The sequence below is a fragment of the Mesoplodon bidens genome (genome assembly GCF_964165515.1).
Source record: "Mesoplodon bidens genome assembly, chromosome: 15".
In the NCBI taxonomy this organism is placed as follows: Eukaryota; Metazoa; Chordata; class Mammalia; order Artiodactyla; family Ziphiidae; genus Mesoplodon; species Mesoplodon bidens.
In genome coordinates, this window is record NC_138171.1 from 64,809,446 (window position 1) to 64,832,142 (window position 22,697).

At 51.1% G+C, this 22,697-nt stretch overlaps 2 protein-coding genes across 2 annotated transcripts in view; one reads left to right on the forward strand and one right to left on the reverse strand.

The window, feature by feature from the left end:
- PDPK1 (3-phosphoinositide dependent protein kinase 1) overlaps window positions 1-11,332 on the reverse strand; it is a 72,459-nt gene extending 61,127 nt beyond the window's left edge. Inside the window, exon 1 of the mRNA XM_081256836.1 lies at window positions 11,179-11,332. Coding sequence (XP_081112962.1) covers window positions 11,179-11,202 — 24 coding nt within the window. The 5' untranslated portion in view covers window positions 11,203-11,332. The remainder of the gene's footprint in view (window positions 1-11,178) is intronic.
- A 1,019-nt stretch (window positions 11,333-12,351) lies between these two features.
- On the forward strand, window positions 12,352-12,518 carry LOC308628997 (large ribosomal subunit protein eL39-like). The gene has a single exon (XM_081256444.1). It carries the CDS (start codon window positions 12,376-12,378, stop codon window positions 12,505-12,507), a length of 132 nt encoding a protein of 43 aa, XP_081112570.1. The 5' UTR covers window positions 12,352-12,375; the 3' UTR covers window positions 12,508-12,518.
- The last annotated feature ends 10,179 nt before the right edge of the window (window positions 12,519-22,697 follow it).

Here is a 22,697-nt window from a genome sequence, read left to right on the forward strand (position 1 = left end):
TCCTCCTCCTGTGTCCTTCAACCTCAGTGGGGACTGCACTGTAATTTGTCCTTGCCGGAACACAGCTTGTGCCCCTCCCCCAGCAAGGTGCACGATCCTTGACAGCAGCAAACGGACCTGTTGGAACTTCCCTAAAATGCCCTAGATTTTGTTTACCCTCATTGGTGTTTCCCACACATAAACATACAACCACAATGATATGGATAACTGTTGTAATCACCCTAACAGATTATCCTGTTAAAAAAAAAAAAAGCCAGATTAATGTGGTCAGACTTTTGTTTTTTAATCCTCTGAAGCTCCTCTCTCTTTGAAATAGGAGAAAAACAAACCAGCCCCCAGAATGCCACTGGCCATATATATCAACAGCATCTGGCAGGAACAACCTTCCAGCAATGTAAACTTACATGGTTTTGGACAGAGAGAGACCCAGCTTATTTCTAACTAAGAATGCCTATCCTGACACCTGAAAAGGCTCCTTTAACAGATGCTTTCCTTTCCTGGGCCTTTATCTGCAAATTCTGAATAACGAGTTTCTTATTGGGAACAATAATGGCCAACTGAGACAGAGAGATACTTTGTCCCACTGTTAACCACTAACTCCCACAGAAGAGCTTCACAACATCATCAGTGTGCAGAGAAAGATCTATTTTGTCTAGCATGACATTCATCCACACCTCCACCAATCACCAACTTAAGAGTTCAGTTACCAGAAACAAAGAGAGGAGGAGGAAGGAAAGAAGAGCAGGCCAGGCCAGTCCAGTCTCTATTTCACCTTCTCTTAGCCAACCCCAAGCACGTAAACAGCCTCCGGACTCCTAGAATCCTAGGGAGGGACTTCAATGCCTTCAGGCCTCTCAGTCATTTTAGCATAGTGCTTTGCCCTTATATCAGCGCCCGGCTCTTTCTTCCCACCAATTCCTACCTTCATAACTGTCTTGTTTTTGCTGTGGTCATATGGAAACAACGTTGGAGGGGCAAATCCATAGATGGGTGGGAAAACAAACCAAACTCGTGACTTTCCTGAATATGCCTATCTTCAGAGTTCTGGGCTAGAAGAAACTCCAAACTCTGTGCTTGTTTCAATCTCAAAGTCTCAAAGTAACAGCCCACAAGTCAGGCCGTGACTCAAGATCTTTAGACAGTAAACAACACCATAGCTTCACTTGAAAGAAAAAAAGCTAGAGAACATACCAAAGCTAACCACCTGCTTTCACAAGGACCAGGTGATACAGATCTATCCTCCTACCTGCAAAGAAAGCACAAAGCGACTGAGCACACAGGACCTGAGCAGATCACGGCAAATGCTAATTAGATCACAAATAGCAGCTTCCAAATACTCCGGAGGGACACGGGCCTTCCCCGATTAGAAAGCGTTTCTATCAGTGGGTTCAGGTTCACTCGGCACCTGGGGACATCTCTGTCCCTGCACAGTGTCCTGGGAGCGTCCATGCCTGCAGAAAGGGACCAGAGCAGGCAGGCACCTGGACCCCATGCCAGCTCTGACCTGGTACATAAGTCAGAAGCCCTCCAAGTCCCAAGTGTCTTCATCTGGAAACCAGAAGGATCCAACTGGGTAAGCATGAAGGTCCCTCCCCAAATAAAAATACTGTGGTCATCCTATGACACACAAACAGCAAGTATCAGAGAGCAGAGCAGGGCCATAGGCCTAATTCCAGTCAATCAGAACTAATCTTGTTTCATCTTTCCAGTGATAAGTCATGTGGACATCAGGCACTCCTGATATATGCACTAGGGGCACCCAACTTCCTTGGGATTCTTCCTGAGTCCATAACCCCAGTTTCATCAACAAAAGACATCAGACAAACCCAAACTGAGGGACAGTTTATGAAATACCTGACCAGTACTCTTCAAAAGCATCGAGTTCATGACAAACAAGGAAAGACTGAGAAACTGTCATAGAGCAGAGGAGACCAAGGAGACACGACAACCAAATGCAATGTGGTACCCTGGATGGGACCCTGCAACAGAAAAGGACGTTGGGGGGAAACTGAGGAAATCCCAATAGGTTTGCAGTACAGTCAATAGTGTGGCACCAATGTTGAAGTCTTAGTTTTGACAGATGTGGCAGGGTTGTATACATGTTAACATTAGGGAAAGTGGGATGATGGGTATTATGGGAATTCTGTGTTGTGTTTGCAACCTTTCTATGTATCTAAAGTTATTCCAAAAATCAAGTTTATTTTATTTTTTTAATATTTATTTATTTATTTTGGCTGCTCCAGGTCGTAGTTGCGGCATGCGCAATCTTCGTTGCGGCATGTTAAGTCACAGCATGCGGACTCTTAGTTGTGGCATGCAGGATCTAGTTCCCTGAGCAGGGATCGAAACCGGGCCTCCTGCACTGGGAGCGTGGAGTCTTACCCACCGGACCACCAGGGAAGTCCCTCAAGTTTATTTTAAAAATAAGTTTCGGGGCTTCCCTGGTGGCGCAGTGGTTGAGAGTCCACCTGCCGAAGCAGGGGACACGGGTTCATGCCCCGGTCCAGGAAGATCCCACATGCCGCAGAGCGGCTGGGCCCGTGCGCCATGGCCGCTGAGCCTGCGCGTCCGGAGCCTGTGCTCCGCAAGGGGAGAGGCCACAACAGTGAGAGGACCGCGTACCGCAAAAAAAAATAAATAAATAAAATAAATAAAAATAAGTTTGTTTCGAGGCTATTTTGATAGCTTCAAGCAAACTTAAAGGATCTGAAAACATCCTGTGTCATTAAAAACTTGACTCAGGGCTGGTGGTCCAGTGGTTAGGACTCTGATTCCACTGCAGGGGGCACGGGTTCGATCCCTGCTCAGGCAAGCAGTGCAGCGCAGCCAAAAACAAAATGAAAACAACAACAACAAAAAACAACTTGACTCAAGAGTCCATACTGAATACTAATCTGAAAAATATAGGGCTACTGAAGGAAAATAATACACTTGAAAGAAGGGAAAAAAACCTGACACTAAATAAATTCAGTATAAAATTCCAAATACCACCACCTTCATCATACACTGTCCAAAAGACATCCGTGTTTGAAAGGACAGCAGAGAAAGCACTAGGCAAGCACAGCCACCTGGTCTTCCCAGCACACAAAACGGGGCTCCCTCCTTGAACTTCCTCCACAGTCAGCCACTTCCCTGCTCCCCTGCCCTCCGGGCTGCCGCTGCCAGGAAAGCCCCCCTGCTCGGTGCACCCTGGGGCCAGGTTCTTCTGTGTTCCTCACTGCAGCAGCCCTACAAAGGCCAGCCAGCCCCTCCTGGCAGGGCACTGCCCTCCCTTCTGGCCGCACTGCTGACCATTTCCCCTCAGCCCCTGAAGCGGGGCCATGGTTAAGGGGGTCACAGAGGGGTGAGAGCGCGCACGTAGGCTGCCCCCCACCCACTAAGCTGCACATCAGGTCCTTTTCACCCAAGGATTCCTTCAGGGCATGAGCATGGAGCCCTGTTCTGTTGATGCCTCTTCTCCTAACTCACCACCTGACCATCCTCACCCACCCACCACCCAACCCCCTCTGAAACACAAAGCTCAGTGCCAGCGCTTCTGGGTAGAAGAGTTTTCTAAGATTAAAAAAAAAAAAAAAAAAAAAAGCACTTAGATTGTGTGAGTTTTGTTTTTCTAGGAATGAAAATAAATGTGTTCGCAAATAAAATCTATATTTAGATGCACAATTTTAAATCTGTATATCTGATAATAACAACTATGTACATACAATCAGCAGACTATAATTTTGACCAATGAAAAAAACCCATGAAAGAAAAATGCCAAACTGCAGGAAGAAAAAAATGAGTTAACAATGGAAAAAGAGAGCAGTATGGGCTGAGCTTCTGAGACTGTGCACTGAGGAAACAGTTTATTCTCTCAGTCTCCAGTCCAGGCTAAGTCACAGGCCACTCTGAGAGAAAAATGCAGAATGGCTAAGGGCTCACCCTCTAGGAAGGAAGCCAGTTAATAATGACAGGACCCCGGAAATGAGCAGTTATCAAGCTTCCTGGCTTGCTAACTTACCTGCTTCCCCAGGGCCTAGCTGCTACGGATCAGACTTTGCTAAGAACATGCCTGAGCAGAGCCAGTATTCGGGCAATTTTCCCAAAGACTGGGCTGTTCCCACCGTTTCCCACAGGAGAAGCACTGCTCACAGCCAGTGCTGGCACACACTTAGGTCTGAAGTTCCCATCCACTCCGGCCCTCCTCCTAGGTTGGTGGCTCTCACTCACACTCGTTCACCCCACATCCGTGCACAGGTGTATGGCAGGAAAACCCAAGACAAGGTGGGCTGCTCAGACACTGAGTGTTGGGATCCCCCAGGACCACCAGCCGCACAACCATCTCAGGAAGGTGGAGCCCCTCACAGCCAGGGGCACAGCTGTGGCACTGCACACACCCACAGAGCAGGTGCTCCTCTTAAGACAGGACGCTCTTAGAAATTAGAGCAAAGCCAAGGGCTGGGAAAAGCTCTCTCTGACCTTACCCAAAGCAGCAAAGAGAGGTGTGCCAAAGGGACCGCAGAGCAGGGTGGCTGCTTCCGTCATGAGGGGAAAGAAGCTTGGCTTCTGGTCAGAGAATCTGCTAGGGTCATCCTGATCCTCAGGGCCCACCTGCAGGGTCCACAAAGCTGACGCTGGCTCTTCTACAGGTTAGATACTCACGGTCTGACCACATGAGGACAGTGGTCCATGGCAGGGCTCACCCCTGCCTGTTGGCACAGCAGGGCAGCACTGCCGACATGGAGAGCCTCAGCCCAGAATACTGTATGCTTGACACTAACACTTACTAATCCAGATTTAACCTGACATTTGATCACCAAAACTTCCCAGGAAGGACTGTAGTATAAAAAGGAACCAATGGCTTTCAAATACAACCTTTCAAGGGTTGAAAGGTGGTCAAAGGGTAGGTGGTATAATATATAGTGAGAAAAAAGAGCCATCCCCTTTTTGAATTATATTTCCTTAGACAATGAAGAAATGGTACATGGGACCATGTTTTTAACCATCTGACTTCTTCCTAGTTTGGAATGCTTCCATATTAAGCAACAAACAGTTTATGAAGAGACCCTCCATCCCTCAAACACATACAGCTCTGAACACAGGGAGTCAGAATACACATGCAGGATTCAGAGATGTCTTCATTAATAAATAGCAAAAATGGTAAGACAGGCTTGTCACAAATATGCCGGGTATGAGAACCATGAAGAGAAAGCGTGAAAAAGAGTAACAGAAACCATCTAGACTCCAAGTTTAGAGAGATATATACATAACAAGGTACAGAACCCGTTTTAGAGAAACAGAACATTGAATATATAACAAAAGCTGATGCAGGGCTTCCCTGGTGGCACAGTGGTTGGGAGTCTGCCTGCTAATACAGGGGACACGGGTTCAAGCCCTGGTCTGGGAAGATCCCACATGCCACGGAGCAACTAGGCCCGTGAGCGACAACTACTGAGCCTGCGCATCGGGAGCCTGTGCTCCGCAGCGAGAGAGGCCACAATAGTGAGAGGCCCATGCACCGCGATGAAGAGTTGTCCCCGCTTGCCACAACTAGAGAAAGCCCTCGCACAGAAACGAAGACCCAAGACAGCAAAAAAATAAATAAATAAACAAATGTGGTGTTAAAAAAAAAAAAAGAAAAAAATAATAATTTAAAAAAAAAAAAAAAAAAAAGCTGATGCAGACCAAAGGGCGGTAGGGGGGACACAAAGAAGCTGATTGGCCAGAAAAGGCTTCACAGCCAGGGGGTGGGGAGGCCAGTGTGTTTCCACTGAGGGGAATTTCTTCAGGCAAAGAGGAAGGGCCTAAAGAGGAGAACCTGGCAGCCGAGAACATCCTGGACACTGTCCTGGGCTTTATAGGCCAGGAAGAGAGGCCACATGGCACGGGCAACTGAGGGACGCTAGCGGAGGAGTAGCTAAGTGACAAACCAAGAAAAGCAGGGGAAGTCACAGGAGCATTGGAATTTGGGACCCCCACCAGCAACTCACTTCCTCACCAAGAAAGGGAAAACTAGGAAGAAAGCGTGTCAATGTTTTCAGCCCCACAGGCGAGAGCGTGTGATGAGCACACAGTGTGGCCATCCCCCTCCAGACATAACTACTTCCTTCACTGCAGGAGGGTGTCCACAGCCACGCCACCGTCGAGCACAAGAACCGACTGCACTTCAGACCCGGTGCAAGAGCAAGGTCTGCAAGGTAAACCTTCTCCCCCTGGACGGGGCAGAGTTCCCAGGTCCACGGCAGCCCCTGTCTTCCCAAATCTTCCAGAAACAGGGAGGGAAGATAGAAAAGTTAACTCCAAGCCCCTTTTCCCACAGGTTTCCACTGCAGGTCAAAGCACTAAGGAGAACTTCAATGCGGCTCCCAGCGAATCTTATCAACCTTCTTTGACAGCATCCAATATTAGGCTGTCACTTTGAGATACAACTCCTGCTGCAGTAAAATTAATTCCAAAAAAGAAAAACAGGTTGAAGAATGAGACTTTAACAATGAATTCATTGTTAAATAAGCTTTTACCCGGATGAATTCTGACTGATATACTGCCGAGAGAGACACACACACACAGCCTCTCATCAGCCCTCTCCAGTGTGGGCAGACCTGCCACCAGCTCCACAAACAGGCGGAAGACAGGGACCTTCAGACATACCTTCAAACCACATCTTTAAATATTTCAGAGGCTGCAAGTGGCTGGTACAGAGGGCACACAATCCTATCTATAGGATAGAGGAGGTCACCAGGCCACCAGGAACTATGTGCCCACCTTCATCAGGCCCCTCAACTACACTACAGCTGGAAACCACACTTATTTGTTCTTCTGTGGGCCATGCACCCAGTCATGAGCTGCTAAGGTCAGATTCGTCCCTCTTTTTCACACACAGAGTTTGCAGTGCTGTCAGTTCTCGCTTCTGCGAGCCTATGTGTAATCCAACTATTTAAACAGAAACCTGAATCAGTTGCTCTGATAAGGGATTTGAAGCCCACAAATGTAAACGCTTTATAATGAACTCTCTCTTAACACATTCAAAACAACTTGGAATTTCTTGGGATAAAAGTTCCATTTTAGGGACTTCCCTGGCAGTCCAATGGTTAAGACTCTGCACTTCCACTGCAGGGGGCGCGGGTTCAATCCTTGGTCGGGGAACTAAGATCAGGCATGCCACGTGGTGTGGCCAAATAAAAAATAATAAATAATAAAATTCCATTTTAAATTAGGAAAATTTTCTAGACCAAGAGGATGGAAGCAGACTTCATGCAACTATATAAATGCAACCCAGCGTCGAGCACAGAAACTAGACCGCCCCTCCCAAGAACCACCATGAACCCAACAGGCCTTTCTCCTCTAAGACATCATCATCAGAACATGTTCCCCACTGCTCTTGAGAAAATGCCTTCTGCCTGTTGTTTCATCTAGAGACTGGATACACGACTGGTTCTCAATATTCAAGTTATTTTTTTTTAAGGGTTTGGTATCACAGTGAACAACAATGCAATCCAGTTACGGAATAATGCACTACTGAAAAGGCCTTAACAACACATGTCCAAAACTTACAGTTTCCACACCAGCACTTCCTCCCCGGTGATCTGCTCTTTGAACCTGCCTTCAAAACAACTGTGCTCCGCACCCCTATGGCCAGCTGTCATCACAAGGGCAGGCGCAGAGCACGCACACGTTGGCCCCAACCCTCACACCTGCTGAGGGAGTCATTTCTGCATCAAGTGTTCCTCAGCAGTGGCTCCTTATTCCATAGTCACAGAAGTGAAGTATCACGTGGGATTCCATCAAAGTCCGTTCCCACAGAAGATACTCCTCAGGAGGGGACAAAATGTAGTGGCCGGCCAGTGGAGGCTCTCCTCACGCCATCAACTCAGAAGGGACCAACTTTGTTCGCCCCCTCATTTCTGCAGCGCTTCCCAGTTCATTACACACTTGCCCTACGTGCACCCAAACCCTGCGTTAGGTGGCTCAGCAGACAAGGGCACAGATTGAAGAGGGGGACCCACCCAGGAGCTGCCTTTTCCTCCTCCCCAAACCTGTGCTAAAGGTAGCCTAGACTGTGTATACTGACTCAAGTCTCAAGTGCCACCGCCAGTCCACCCCACCCCCCACCCCCGTCATTGTAACCCATTATCCTGTAGTATGTTCTTCATTACACTTATCATTATATAAATATAGCTTACATATCTTAAAAAAAAAAAAAAAGGGCAGCCTAGAGGCCAAGTCCTGCTTTGAAGAGCTGCCCAAGGCCTCTTTTCAGGTCCCATATCGCCACAAGCTGCTGCTGTGATCCTTCTTATAAAACGCATGTCAGGGCCTCCCTGGTGGCGCAGTGGTTGAGAGTCCGCCTGCCGATGCAGGGGATACGGGTTCGTGCCCCGGTCTGGGAGGATCCCATATGCCGCGGAGCGGCTGGGCCCGTGAGCCATGGCCGCTGGGCCTGCGCATCCGGAGCCTGTGCTCCGCAACGGGAGAGGCCACAACAGTGAGAGGCCCGCATACCGCAAAAAGAAAAAAAAAAAAAAAAACGCATGTCAGAAGAGTAGAACATAGGGACCTCACCTTGCCACCTCTGGACTCCGCTCAGTAAGTGCTGTAGGGGCGTCACAAATACATCACACTGTACGAAGCCACATGAGAAGCTCCCCAAAAGGGTGTGTGAAAATCAGAACCCACTTCTTTCCATGTTCTCTGCCTTCCCCACTGGCTTCCCACACAGATGGAGCCACCCTTGCAAAAGCCACCCTAGAGTGTGCAAGGAACCACTCTCCCTAATCAACAGTTTTACCTTTAACAAAATCGTTGCACAATTTTTTAAGAAGCAAGGATTCCAAACCTCACCCATTCAGAATATCAGCCCTCAAATAAGGAGGGACCAGAGCCTCTTTCCAAACAGCTGCTTTCTGACAATGTGAGGCTGAAACAGGCTCCAGGGGTCACAGAGTTCAGCCATCTGCCCAAAGAAATAGCTAAGTGTGCTGGCCTTCCATGAGAAGATGTCCCTCCTGCCTCCCACACGGCAGTCTGAGGACACGCACAACCCCCAGGAAGACGTCCTGGGCAGTGGCACTGAGGACTTCCCCAGACAGAGGGCTGCACCCCTCCCTCAGGGCGCCCCTCCCAGGAGGGGCAGGGTGGCACCCAGGCCTCTGCCATCGCTCAGATGTGGGTTCAAACTGCACTCTATGTATTAGGCGGGTACTTAACCTCTCTGCACTGTGGAAACTGAAGTTTCTGCACCTGTAAAATGAGAGCGACACCTATCTCACAACACTTTTGACAGAAGTCAAGCAACATGGTGTGAGCTATCTTGCAAAGTGCCTGCCTTGAAGTAAGTGCTCAATAAATGGTTCTGACGGCCTCTGGCTCACCGTAGTACCAAACTGGGCTGGGCCATTTCCAGACTTCCCAACTCATACTGCTCCCCCGCGGGCTGTACATACGTAAAGAAGTGGGAAGTAATTGGGACGGGGACTCTCCTAAAGTGCCACCTTAAAAATCCAGGTGCAAACTCACTTGAACAGTGCAAATCTATCTGTCCCCAGATGAAAAATCCACTACTGGGGGCATCTTTGCCGTTACTGATGGGAAATACAGCATATTCTCACATACATGTGGACAAATGGAGCTGATGAAAACACAAAAGCCTAGTTCCTCTCACTTCCTGACGGGGAGGTCCATCCTTTATTCTGTAATTCATTTCTTCTCACTGGATTCCAATCTTTTTGTACTAAAAAGCTGCCTTCTGCAAAGAAACTCCAGACGTCAAGTGTCCATCACATGGAACTACCAAGACTATGACACGATATGCTCTTTTCCTCTTCCCCTGTACGCCATCAGAGCGCACACCTTGTACTGCAACAGCATCACTGTGTGAAAGTTCCTCTTACAAACTTCCATGATCACTGTCAGCCCCAGCCGCCACTGAGGTCCGCCAAGCAGCCTATCTCCTGTTTTTGCGCGTTAGCCCAGGCACCCCGCGGTACAGCCACACATGTCGCAAGAGTCAAAGACATCCCTTGGCCTTTCACCATTTTTCTCAACTGAACAGGTCCTCCTCCTCTCAGACTTCAGAGTATCACCCATCTCTACAAACCAGAGTTCTCAACCTCAAGTCCACGGACCAGCTCCAGAAGGATCAAGAGCCTCCTGAAATAACTACAAAATTCAGTAAAACCGTGCGGTTTTCTCAGGAGGGGACTCAGATCTTGCGTCAGACTCTCAAAAGGGCCCATGACCCCTCAGAAAAATTAACAGCCGCTACCGTGGAAAATAAGGAGTAATGTAAATTTCTTGGGTCTTCCCTCATTTAAGGGATTTGGTTTTTGAACCAGACTTTGCAAGCTGTCTCGACATTCTTCCATTCTTCACGTTCGCATACAAGGTATAAATCCTTAAACCAACTTCCCAAGACTCCCGAACTTAACCGAGGGCAAACATAAAAACACTAGGGATACTTTCAGCAACAGAGGGAAAACACAGAAACACTAACGATACTTGCAACAAAACATTTAACCCAGCAAGTGCTTTATCTCTTTCCTTCCCCTTAAAATCCCTCCGCCCGGTCAGGCTCAATTGCCCGCGGTGGTGGTTTCAAGCCCGGCCTCGAGGAGGCTTCCCATCACACCAACGCCGGTGCCGGAGCGGAGCCCCAAGGCATGAAAAGCACCGAAACGCCGCCCCACCGGGCCGGGAAAGGAGCATATCCGAGTGTATCAGACTCCACCCCAACCGAGAATTCGGAGGGACCCGAGCATCAGGTGCTTCGAGCAAGAACTCGCACGTCCCGCTTTCGTTGCGAGCGGAGGCACAGGGACCCCGTCCCAGATGAAGGCCCGGGGCGGTTCCTCTGCACACAGAACGAAAGGTAACCCCGGAGGCCTGACTCAGGCCGCGCCGCGCCGAAAACAAACTTTCCAAGCACTTCCACCGCGACGGGCCGGTGACACCTCCCCGGCCTCCCCCGCCCTCCGCGCGCCTGTCAGCGCCCCCGCCGGGCCGGCGCCCGCCTCAACTGGGCCAGGGCTTCCTGCAGCATTCAAGCGGCGCCCACACGGCGCCCACGGTCCCAGGCCCGGCCGTTCGCCGCAGGTGAGGCGCCGCCTGGCCCCCGGGACCGCGGGCCGCCCCGCCGGACCCCGGCGACCGCCGCGCTTAGCGGGGTGACGGGCCGGCTCGCCCGGGCGGCTGCCGCGCACTCACCAGCTGGCTGGTGGTCCTGGCCATGGGCCCCGCGTCTGCACGGGCGACTCCCCCGCAGCGCTGCGCGGCTCGGCGCCTCCTCAGCGTCCTCCTCCCCGCAGCAGAGCCCCAGCAATGGCCGCCCGCATCCTGTGCCCGCCCCGCGGCCTGCCGCCCCCAGAGCCGCCCCGCCCCCGCGCGACGCCAGGCGGGACTTCCGCCGCGCCGCCGCCACCGCCGGCGCCCATTGGTCACACTCGCCGTCGCTCTGCCGCTGCCCCGGCCAGCCCCGCCGGCGCCTCAGAGCTGCATTTCCGGGTTGGAGCCCGGCAGGCGGGAGAGGCTTGGCCCCGCCTCGGGCGCGGGGGGTTTGGGGGGAACCCCGCGCGAGCCAATCCCAGGGCCGAGGGGCGGGGCCTGGCGCGGGACAGGGCGAGCTGTCATCCCGGCTGCCAGACAGGAAAACTGAGGCTCGCTGGGGTCGGCCCCGACGCGGGAGTGGGGCTGGGCTCCAACCGTGCAGCTTCGACTCCGGAGCGGGGCTCTGAGTAAACATCGAGAGGAGCAACTTCACTAGTTGCAAAACTAAGAAGTGTTCGCGGAAGGAAATCTAGGCTCTAAAGCCATAGCTAGAAGGCAGAAAACAATCCCATCTCATCACTGCTAATAGTCCCAGGGACACCTTCAGAACTTTCTACTCTGCTTATAAATTTTTTTGGAGCTGTTGTTGACGATGATGATGTTGAATTTTTTGGTAGTTGTTGTTGATGACGGTGATATTGTTGCTTTTTTAAATTGTGGTAAAATATACATAAAATTTACCACCTTAACCATTTTGGAGTTCAGTGGCATTAAGTACATTCATTCACTTTGTTCTAAGATGATGTTGTTTCAAACAAAATTAGAATCGCCTTGTTACCTGAAGGTTTGCATATTTTAAAATAACTTTTTTTCTATTTCCAAAAGAAATGCATGTTCATTTTTTAAAATAATGATTTAGACAATACAGAGAAGTAACAGTAAGATAAATGAATCCCTCATCCCACTGGCCAGAATTAATTGTTGCATAGCACTGATGGCTGCGAACATTCACTTGGTGCTTACTCTTATCAAGGAATTTTCATGTCTAGGGCTTCCCTGGTGGCACAGTGGTTAAGAATCCGCCTGCTGCTCTTTTCTCATCCCCCATCCTATGTGTGGTTGAATTTGCTCCTTGCCATGTCTTCTCACAAGACTTTCAGGATCAAGCGATTCCTGGCCAAGAAACAAAAGCAGAATCGTCCCATTCCCCAATGGATTCGAATGAAAACTGGTAATCAAATCAGGTACAACTCCAAGAGAAGACATTAGAGAAGAACCAAGCTGGGTCTATAAGGAGCTTCACATATGAAGTGACACACATGTATGCTAACAAGGTCAATTGCATCTTACTATATCAGGACATCACTAGTGTCTGGAACAGCTGCCTGGGTTTATGGGAGAAATGGAATGGCTCTCTCCTCTTTTTTTGATCTTTCCTCACCACTGTTCACCGTGTAACTCAGAAATAAATATGAAACCTTTTGTTGGAAAAAAGCAAAAAAGAATCCTCCTGCCAATGCAGGGGACATGGCTTCGATCCCTGGTCCGGGAAGATTCCACATGTCGCGGAGCTACTAAGCCTGTGCACCACAACTACTGAGCCTGCGCTCTAGAGCCCGTGAGCCATAGCTACTGAGCCTGCGTGCCACAACTACTGAAGCCCACATGCCTAGAGCTCGTGCTCCACAACAAAGAGAAACCAACCGTAATGAGAAGCCCGCACACTGCAACAAAGAGTAGCCCCCGCTCACCCCAACTAGAGAAAGCCCGTGCCCAGCAACAAAGTCCCAACGCAGCCAAAAATTAATTAATTAATTAATTAATAACCAATAAAAAGGCAAATGTAACCCCTATCCCTCAGAAGGCTCCCACTGTTGTTTTTTTTTAATGTATTCATTTATTTATTTTTGGGCCTTGTTCATGAGGTAGAAGTCTGGGAACCACTTCAGTGTCACACGCTTACTTCTTCCCTTAGGATAAATTCTTAGTAGACGTAATTGCTGGGTCAAAATGCCAGTATCCCCCTCAGGACTTCTGCTGAAAATTGCTATTTGCCTACCCCACTCTAAGAGTGAGACACTCTCACCCTCAGGGGACACAAAGACAGGTCCAAAGTAGACACTGCTCTGGCTCCCATACCAAGCCACATCCAACATTATACTACGTCAATAACCACTACTGCATATTAAGAGCAGTGTATTGGATTTTGCCTCAAACAATAGGTACTATGACCATTTCCATTCTTTACATGAGGAAACCAAGGCTTCAGTGACTTTGTTACTCTTGGTCACAGAGTTACTAGGTTACAGAGCACAGGACTCAAAACCAGCCCCGACCAACACCGACGCCCTGCTCTCGGCCACTGGGCTCAACTGCCTCCCAACAACTCTTATTTTCTATTTGTTTCAATCCTCACAAAGTAATAATACCTTATCCTCAAAGAATGCTAACCACTTTATCTTCTCGCCACAACCTTGAGATACTCAATGTTTATTACCATCTTACAACTGAAGAAATTTGCCAGACACAACATTAAATGTGAATGTAAATATACATATAGCTATAGAGTCTAAAAATGTATATCTTGGGACTTCCCTGGCCATCCAGTGGTTAAGACTCTGCACTTCCAGTGCAGGGGACGTGGGTTCGATCCCTGGTCAGGGAACTAGATCCCACAAGCCATGCGGCACGACCAAAAAATGTGTGTGTGTGTGTGTGTGTGTGTGTGTGTGTATCTCACAAGCACCCTTTCTCAGAAAGTTACTGAAGCATGAGCTCCACCAAATGAGGGGGTAAGCACACAGGTGGGCAATAAAGGGAAGTCCCAGGAACTGTCCATTCAACAAGCATGTATTGCACCTCCCCCCCGTGCCAAGCACTGTGGTAGACATTGGCAATTCATTGGTGAACAAAACACAAAAATCTCTGCGCTCGTGGCACTCTGATACCACCGGTGGGGGGCAGGGGGGGCAGCAAGCATAATAAATAAGCACATCTTATGGGATGTTGGAAGGTAATAAGTACTGTGGGGAAGAAAGAAAATTAGGTAAGTGGGGCACAGGAGTGCCCAGGGAGAAGGTGCAATTGAAATGGGTAATGGGGACAAATCCAAGATTCCTCAGACCCAAGGGAAGCAAGCAGGCTTCAGAAGCTCCCCCAAAATACTGAAAATGATAGACTATGATAGGTTTCACCACATTAAAAAATTGAATTAAGAAGCTGACAGACAGGGCTTCCCTGGTGGTGCAGTGGTTGAGAGTCCGCCTGCCGATGTAGGCGACACGGGTTCGTGCCCCAGTCCGGTAAGATTCCACGTGCCGCGGAGCGGCTGGGCCCGTGAGCCATGGCCGCTGAGCCTGCGCGTCCGGAGCCTGTGCTCCGCAACTGGAGAGGCCACAACAGTGAGAGGCCCGCGTACCACACACACACAAAAAAGCTGACAGACAGATGAGAATAACTTCAGAAAAACAGCCACACCAAAAACGAAGCACACGGAACTTCCCTGGTGGCGCAGTGGTTAAGAATCTGCCTGCCAGGGCTTCCCTGGTGGCGCAGTGGTTGAGAATCTGCCTGCTAATGCAGGGGACACGGGTTCGAGCCCTGGTCTGGGAGGATCCCACACGCCGCGGAGCAACTAGGCCCGTGAGCCACAAGTACTGAGCCTGCGCGTCTGGAGCCTGTGCTCCCCAACAAGAGAGGCCGCGATAGTGAGAGGCCCGCGCACTGCGATGAAGAGCAGCCCCTGCTTGCCACAACTAGAGAAAGCCCTCGCACAGAAACGAAGACCCAACACAGCAAAAATAAATAAATTAATTAATAATAAAAAGAATAAGGTCTTTGAATGCAGAGAATGTGCTTTAAAAAAAAAAAAAAAGAATCTGCCTGCCAGTGCAGGGGACATGGGTTCAATCCATAGCGCGGGAAGATCCCACATGCCACAGAGCAACTAAGCCCGTGCACCACAACTACTGAAGCCCACGAGCCTAGAGCCAGTACTCTGCAATAAGAGAAGCCACCGCAGTGAGAAGCCCGTGCACCACAACAAAGAGTAGCCCCCGCTCACCACAACTAGAGAAAGCCCACGCACAGCACCGAAGACCCAACAGAGCCAAAAATAAATAAATAAATATTAAAATGAAAAAAGAAAAAAGAAAGCACAATCGCAGTTCACGAGGGAGCTCACTCATCTCAGCACCGAGTGATAATTACAGACATAACACAGATGCACTGATTCAACCGGTAATTACTATACTCCACCCTGGCAGGACCCGGAGAGAAAGTGGGGTATGAGAGAGCTGAATTCTCAACTATTTTAACAGAAAGGCAATAGATAATGACTACAAGTGATAAAGCAAATCATAAAGTACAAAGATATTATTTAGAAAGATGGACAGAAATGATAGGAAGAACACTTAAACCAGCGGTAAGTGGGCTGTGAGTAGGGAGCTATGTGGCGGGGGCTGCTGTTTTTCATTACAAGCCTTTCTAGGGCTGTTTGGCCTCTTAAACATTGATGCAAATAATGATTAATAAATTGGTATATCTTCTTCATGGAAATTCTAAGCAGCTCTCACTTGCGAACGTAAAGCTGTGTGAGGATGTCTATGACCACATGGCTTTAGTAAGGAGCAAAAAACATAAAAGAAAAACAACCAAAATATTTATCAAGAGAGTGGTAAAGTAAATTAGGTACATTCCTCCTGAATTCTCTGCAGCTGCTGAAAAGCACGGGGCAAAGCTCTAACAGAAAAAGAGTAAGGACAGAGAAGCAAGTTGCAGAATATGAACTGAAGTCTTAGCTTTTTTTAAATTAGAGTCTATGACACCAAAGCATGGCCTATGGAGATCTTGAGTTATGCAAGGAAAAACAGGGAGGTGAACAAAACTTGAGGAAAACGTCCGTGGTCAACACTAGAGCCTGCTGGAGAGCAGGTGGAGGGGATCACACACAGCCAGCTTCAGGGAAAGGGGTGAGGGGGGAGGGGGAGGCCACAGCCCTGAAGAAGTCAGCCGAGCAGGCAGCAGGGGCAGGGCAGGGAGGGACAGCTGAAAGAAGAACGAAGGACAATTCTCAGTCTTCACGGGGCCGAAAGGCAGCCAGCGTGCAAAGCCCAAGTCACGCCAGGCCACTCCTCTCACCTTGCGAGAGGCAGGGCACCCCCTCCATGGGCTGGGTTTGGCTGCCCATCCCAGGAGAGTGGGCAGGAAGGGAGATGGACTCACCTGGTCCAGCACAGTTCACTGGCACCCCAGCTGGAGAAAGGAGAGGGACAGTCCACGGCTCTGATCTGTCCCTTCCCTGCCCAGAGCCTCTATCCCTGGCTGGCTTGAGAGTGACCTCAGGCCAAGAGTGCAATGGCTTGGCCTGATGTTGTGAGGTCATGTTCTGCCCAGGGAGGGGCAGGAGGATGACTGTAACCATCCTGGGAGGGGGCTGGGAGGCTGCTTTAAGCACATGGCCCATGTGTGTGGAGCACTTGTTGCAAACCAGGCCCTGTGCTTGCAGTTGGCCTGTGCTGTTTCCTATGTTTCACTCACTTCTATAACCCTCGTGGTGCAAGGGAGGAAATTGGGGTTCAGAGGCTACAGAACCTGCCTAACATCACACAGCTAGTGTTAATTATCTAGTACTGTGCAACAAATGATCTCAAAACTTAGAGGCATAAATCAGCACACATTGATGATCTCATGGTTCCTGTGGATAAGGAATATGGGAGCAGTTTGGCTAGATGGTCCTGTCTCAGGGTCTCTCATGAGGTTGTGGGCAAGTTGTCAGCTCAGGCTGTCATTGAAAGGCTCGACTGAGGCTGGAGGATCCACTTCCAAGATGGCCCATTCACCCAGCTGTTGCTGGAAGCCTCAGTTCCTCATCATGGGGGCTCCTCCACAGGGCTGTCTGTCTTCATGCCACAGCAGCTGGCTTTCCCCAGGGTGAATGAGTCTAGAGAACACCCAAGATTGAAGCTGCAGTGACTTTTATAACTAAATCTCAGAAGCGACATAGCATCACTTCTGACACGGTCTGTGGGTCACAGGGTACCCCTGGTACCATGTGGGAGGAACTGCAGGAGAGTGTGAGTTCCAGGAGGTGGGATCACTGGGGGCCATCTTCAAGGCTGGCCACCACAGCTGGTCAAGGGCAGAGCCAGGACTCTAATCCTGCTAGGACGCAGGGAGAGACAAGGTGAGAGAAGCGGGCCAGGCCCGCACCCCCGGAGGTTTAGTGAGCCCAGGAATAAAGCGCTCTACCAGGAAAAGGGGAGGCAGGGGGACCAGTTAGGATGCATCCAGTTAGGGAGAGACACCAGGACTCTCAAAAGATAATGGGGGGGACTTCCCTGGTGACGCAGTGGTTAAGAATCCACCTGCCAATGCAGGAGACATGGGTTCGATGCCTGGTCCAGGAAGATCCCGTATGCTGTGGAGCAACCAAGCCCATGTACCATAACTACTGAGCCTGAGTGCTGCAACTACTGAAGCCCACGCACCTAGAGCCCATGCTCCGCAACAAGAAGCCACCACAATGAGAAGCCTGCGCACCGCAAGGAAGCGTAGCCCCTGCTCGCTGCAACTAGAGAAAGCCCGCGTGCAGCAACGAAGACCCAATGCAACCAAAAAAAAAAAAAAAAAGATATTGGCATGGTCTCTGCCTCTGCCTACTAAGTCCCTGGTCACCCTGCCTGAGGTTTGCTCGTGGCTACCAGTGGATGGATGAAAGATGCCAAATTCAGCCAACAATTTCCAAGCCACCTGGGTAAATACCCTCCCATATGAATCATGCTATGTGAGGAAAAAACCTAGACTGAAAGTCTGGAAATGGAAAGTTGCATGAGGTCTCAGGCAAGTAAGCTTCCCTCTCTGAAACTCAGCTTCCCCAACTTTAAAATGGGCTGACTCCCCAAATTGGTCAAAATTCCAAAGACTGAAAACATCCAGTGTCGATAAGCATGTAGGGCAACTAGCACCTTCATACACTGATAGTAGTAATGTAGTGTCCCCTTTAGACCCAGGCAGTGGGGAGCCCTGGCCTAGGCCCTTCTCTCTAGAAGGTATGGTGGGGAGAATAACAGAATAACGGCGCCTCCAAAGATGCCCACATCCTAATCCCCCAACCTGTGAATATGTTATCTTATATGGAAAGGGGGAATTAGGTTGCTAGGGAGCTGACCTTAAAATCAGGAGATTAGGGACATCGCTGGTGGTCCAGTGGTTAAGAATCAGCCTTCCAATGCAGGGAATGCGGGTTCAATCCCTGGTCAGGGAACTGGGATCCCACATGCTGCAGGGCAACTAAGCCCACGCGCTGCAACGAAGAGCCTGCCGCAACAAAGATCGTGCGTGCAGCAACTAAGACGTGACACAGCCAAAAAATAAAATAAATAAATAAATTTTAAAAATCAGGGGATCATCCAGGTAGGGCCAATATAATCACAAGAGTCCTTTAAAGATGGAAGAGACAGAAAGAGTCATGGTCAGAGTGATGTAATGTGAGAAACTGGACTGCCATTTCTGATTTTGCTAATGGAAGGGGGTCATGAGCCAAGGAATGTCAGCAGCATGTACCAGCTGGAAAAGGTAAGAAAACAGATTCTCCCCTAGAGCTGCCGCAACCTTGATGTTAGCCCATTGAGGTTTATTTTTGACTCTGACCTTCAGAATTGTAAAATAATCAATTTATGTCTTTTTAAACCACTAAGTTTGTGGTAATTTGTTCCAGCAGCACTAAGAAACTAATACAGAAGACCCTTCTGTGGCCCTCCTGTGGCCACAGGATGGAGGAAGAACCCACAGGGCCCAAAGGAGTGCCCAGGCAGGGCCCCCTTCAGCCTTCTACATACACTTGAGCATCAGAATCCGCAGAGTTCCCTGTGCATCACTCCAGGGTCCATCCTCCCCAGGGCAGCTGGGGTGGGTGGGGAGGAACCCAGCTGGTCCATGGTGGGATCTGGTTATTAGGTCAAGGAACATCCATCTTAGAGGACACTGGGCACCTTGTTAAAACAGTGAGACAAATCCACGCATCCCCACCTGGGAAGCTCTCCACTTCACGTTGTTCAATTTAAAAAAATAGCGAATGGCAGAGCAGTATTAAAAGTGCATAGGACTTCCCTGGCGGCCCAGTGGTTAAGACTGCGATTCCACTGCAGAAGGCGTCGGTTTGATCCCTGATCAGGGAACTAAGATCCCACAAGCCGCAAAGCGGGCCAAAACAAAAACAAAACAGTGCAATCTCAGGTTGTAAAACAAAGACATAAATGTGGAAACAAGTCCAGGGTCACGTTGTAAAGAACCACACCAAGCTGTTAACGGTGGGGGAGTGGGGCGCAGAGGGGCGTGGAAAAGAGGGTTGTGGTGCAGGGGGTTCCACAGGCAGGCGATGGAACGGAGAGGGAACAGGCGCAGAGAGGCGGGGCCGGGCGGGTCTGGGCGCCGTGCCGCCCTTAAACTGGGTCAGAGGGCTCCGCGCACCCCTATTGCTCGGCGGAGGCGCGGCTCTCCGCAGGGCGGCCCAGATTGGCCGGAGCCAGAAGCCCGCCCACAGGAAGGAGCCCCGCACAGGGCGAGCGAGTCAGCGGGTGCCGCACCCCTTCCCGGACCTGCAGGTCCTCTTAGCCCCGGCGCGCGCGGCGTAGCGGGTTGGACCAGGTTCACTGTGGACGACCCGCCCGCCTCTCGGGCACAGCCCGGTTCGGCGTGGCCCGTAAGTCGGTCCCCAACCCCCAAACGGACTTCTCCGGCCGGGACCACCCGGAACCCCTGCGCGAATCCGCGTGCGACCCCGAGCGCATTAATGGCCCACCACGGTGCCCGGTGAGCTCGGGGCCTAGGAGACCCGTCATCCCGATGACAAGCCCGAGGCTTCGGGAGGGACCCCTCAGCGCCGAGACTCCAACTCGAACCGCAGGCGCTCGGCACAGTCCCGAAGCGTCCAGTGGAAGCCTCGCAGCGCCCAGGCTCAGCAGCCAGGTGTCCCCGCCCCCACCCAGGGGAGTCGCGACGCGGCGGCCACGTGGGCCGAGCACCTCCCTGCAGAGCCTCTCTTACCAAACGCTGGGCCCTCGAGTCCTCCCACCCACACCCAAACAAGCCACGAAGGAGAAGCTGGGAGCCCCCAGGTCACCTCCCCGGATCCCACTCAGCTTCTCCAAATAGTGAAAGTCGCCCGCACCCACCAGTGACTCAGGCACACACCTGGTGTCACCTCCCCCGCCCCCCCAGCCCACACCCAAACCAGAGCAAGCCTGTCCCCGTACTTTGTCTCTGGCCCCACTGCCACCCGACAGCCAGTCCCTCGGGGTCTCCTTGTTACCCCCACGCCCCCAGCAACCAGAAGGAGCACTTAAAATGCCAGGGCATCCTTGTGTTTAAAACCCAGCAGCCTCAAAACTCAGAACCAAAGCGAGGGAGGTGGGTGCGGGGCTGGGGGAGGTGGGGTGGGAGTGAGAGTGTCCTTGGTGCAGTTCCCCTTTGGGGAGATCTAGAGATGATGATGGTGATGGTTGCACAACAATGTGAATGTACTTAATGCCACTGATCTTTGCACTTAAAAATGGTTAAAATGGTGAATGTTACGTATATTTTACAAAACAAACAAGCTCCAGCGGCTGCCCCCACACCCCAAATAAAATCCAAACTCCCAGGCCAACTGCAAAGCCCAGCTCCCCACGCTGTGGTTCCACTTCAGCCCCCAGGTCACCTCCTCCTCCAGCCCTAGCAGCCATCTGTGTTCCATCAACACACTAAGCCTGTGCACTGCGCCTTTGTGGGGCAGTTCCCTTCGCTTCCAGCCCAGCATTCGCTCCCACTCTCCCTGGTGTCACTCTTGCTGACCACCATCTCAACTAGCCCCTCTGTGATTCTCCACCCAGAGAGGCAGCATGGTAGCAGGGTTAACAGAGGCCCGGCAGCTAGGCAGGCCAGGCCACGTCCCCACCCCCATGCTCACCAGCTCTGGGACTTGGTGCCCCCGTTTCCCCAGCTGAGAAATGAGGATGACAAACAGGAACCCCCTTTGGATTGTGGACAAAAGGAAGGAGTACTAGTACATGCTAGAGCACTAGGAGGCCTGGCACTGGTGGGTACTGTAAAGGCTCCTCCCTATTGGGCTCCTGCAGGTGGCCCCCACCCCAGACCATCCCTCAGGCCTGCATCATGTGGTTGTTCTTCCCAGCCTATTCACCATCAAACACAGCTGGGACCTGCAACCGTTTTTGCCACCTTGGGCCTGGAGACACTTCCTTTAGTGGCTCTGAGGCAGAGGCCTCAGGAGGGGCAGTGGCCCGGCCACGTACAATGGTGCCCCATGACCTCCTGCACCAAGGGCTGCTCCCGTATGAAAGGCGGAGAGAGGTGCCCACGCCGGGACCCAAATGGGGGGAAGTCAAGACAACAACCCCAGACCTGGGGCTCACCAACGCCTGTGTCGTGGCTGTCCTCAGAGCCAGCAAGGCCCCCTACAGCCCACCCGCCTTGCCTCAAAGCTGTCCTACTGGGCTTCCCTGGTGGTGCAGTGGTTAAGAATCTACCTGCCAATGCAGGGGACACGGGTTCGAGCCCTAGTCCAGGAAGATCCCACATGCCATGGAGCAACTAAGCCCGTGCGCCACAACTACTGAGCCTGCGCTCTAGACCCTGAGAGCCACAACTACTGAGCCTGCGCGCCTAGAGCCCGTGCTCCACAACAATAGAAGCCACAGCAGTGAGAAGCCCGCGCACCGCAAAGAAGAGTAACCCCAACTCGCCGCAAGTAGAGAAAAGCCTGCGTGCAGCAACAAAGACCCAGTGCAGCCAAAAATAAAATAAACAAAATTAATTAATTAATTAAAATGCAGAGATTAAAAAAAGAAGCTGTCCTACCCAGGGAGCCCAAGGGCCTGTGCTCCCAACGTGGGGGGCTGTTGCCAAGGCTGAGAGGACACCGGAGGCTGCAGCATGACACTAATGGACAAACACAGTGGCAGGGTGCAGGATACACACCGAGGACCCCCGAGCTGCCCACCAGCACCAGGCAGGGTCACCCACAGCTGTGTAAACACCAGGGCACAAGCGGATCATTTTACCCACTCAGGAGTTGGGTCAGGAGGTAGAGCTGTTCAGAAATGAAGCCAAAAGAAATGGAGCCTCGATTATCCTGAGGGCTCAAGGCAGTGGGAACTCTGGTTGGGCAAGTTGACCGGGGTCAGCCCAGGGGCCCCAAGGCCAGTGCAGATTCCTCTTGAAGGTCGGAGAGGAGTGCCCAGTGCCGTGTCCAGGTCCAGCGCTGTGGCCTTGGGCCTCCACCTGGCCCACCCAACTCAGGGGTGCAGAGAACTACCCACAGGACACCCGCACACACCAGCCTCCCAAACCCTTTGCAGTGCCCACCCGAGGCCCCCTCCTGTCTTTGGCTTCTCCCAGCCTGTTCCCTAACTTGTCTCCATGACCATTGATCCATTCTTTCCTGTTAAACATTCCAAAGT

Excerpts from the sequence above, each read along its gene's own strand:
- LOC308628997 (XM_081256444.1), top strand. The coding sequence starts at position 12,376 with ATGTCTTCTCACAAGACTTTCAGGATCAAGCGATTCCTGGCCAAGAAA.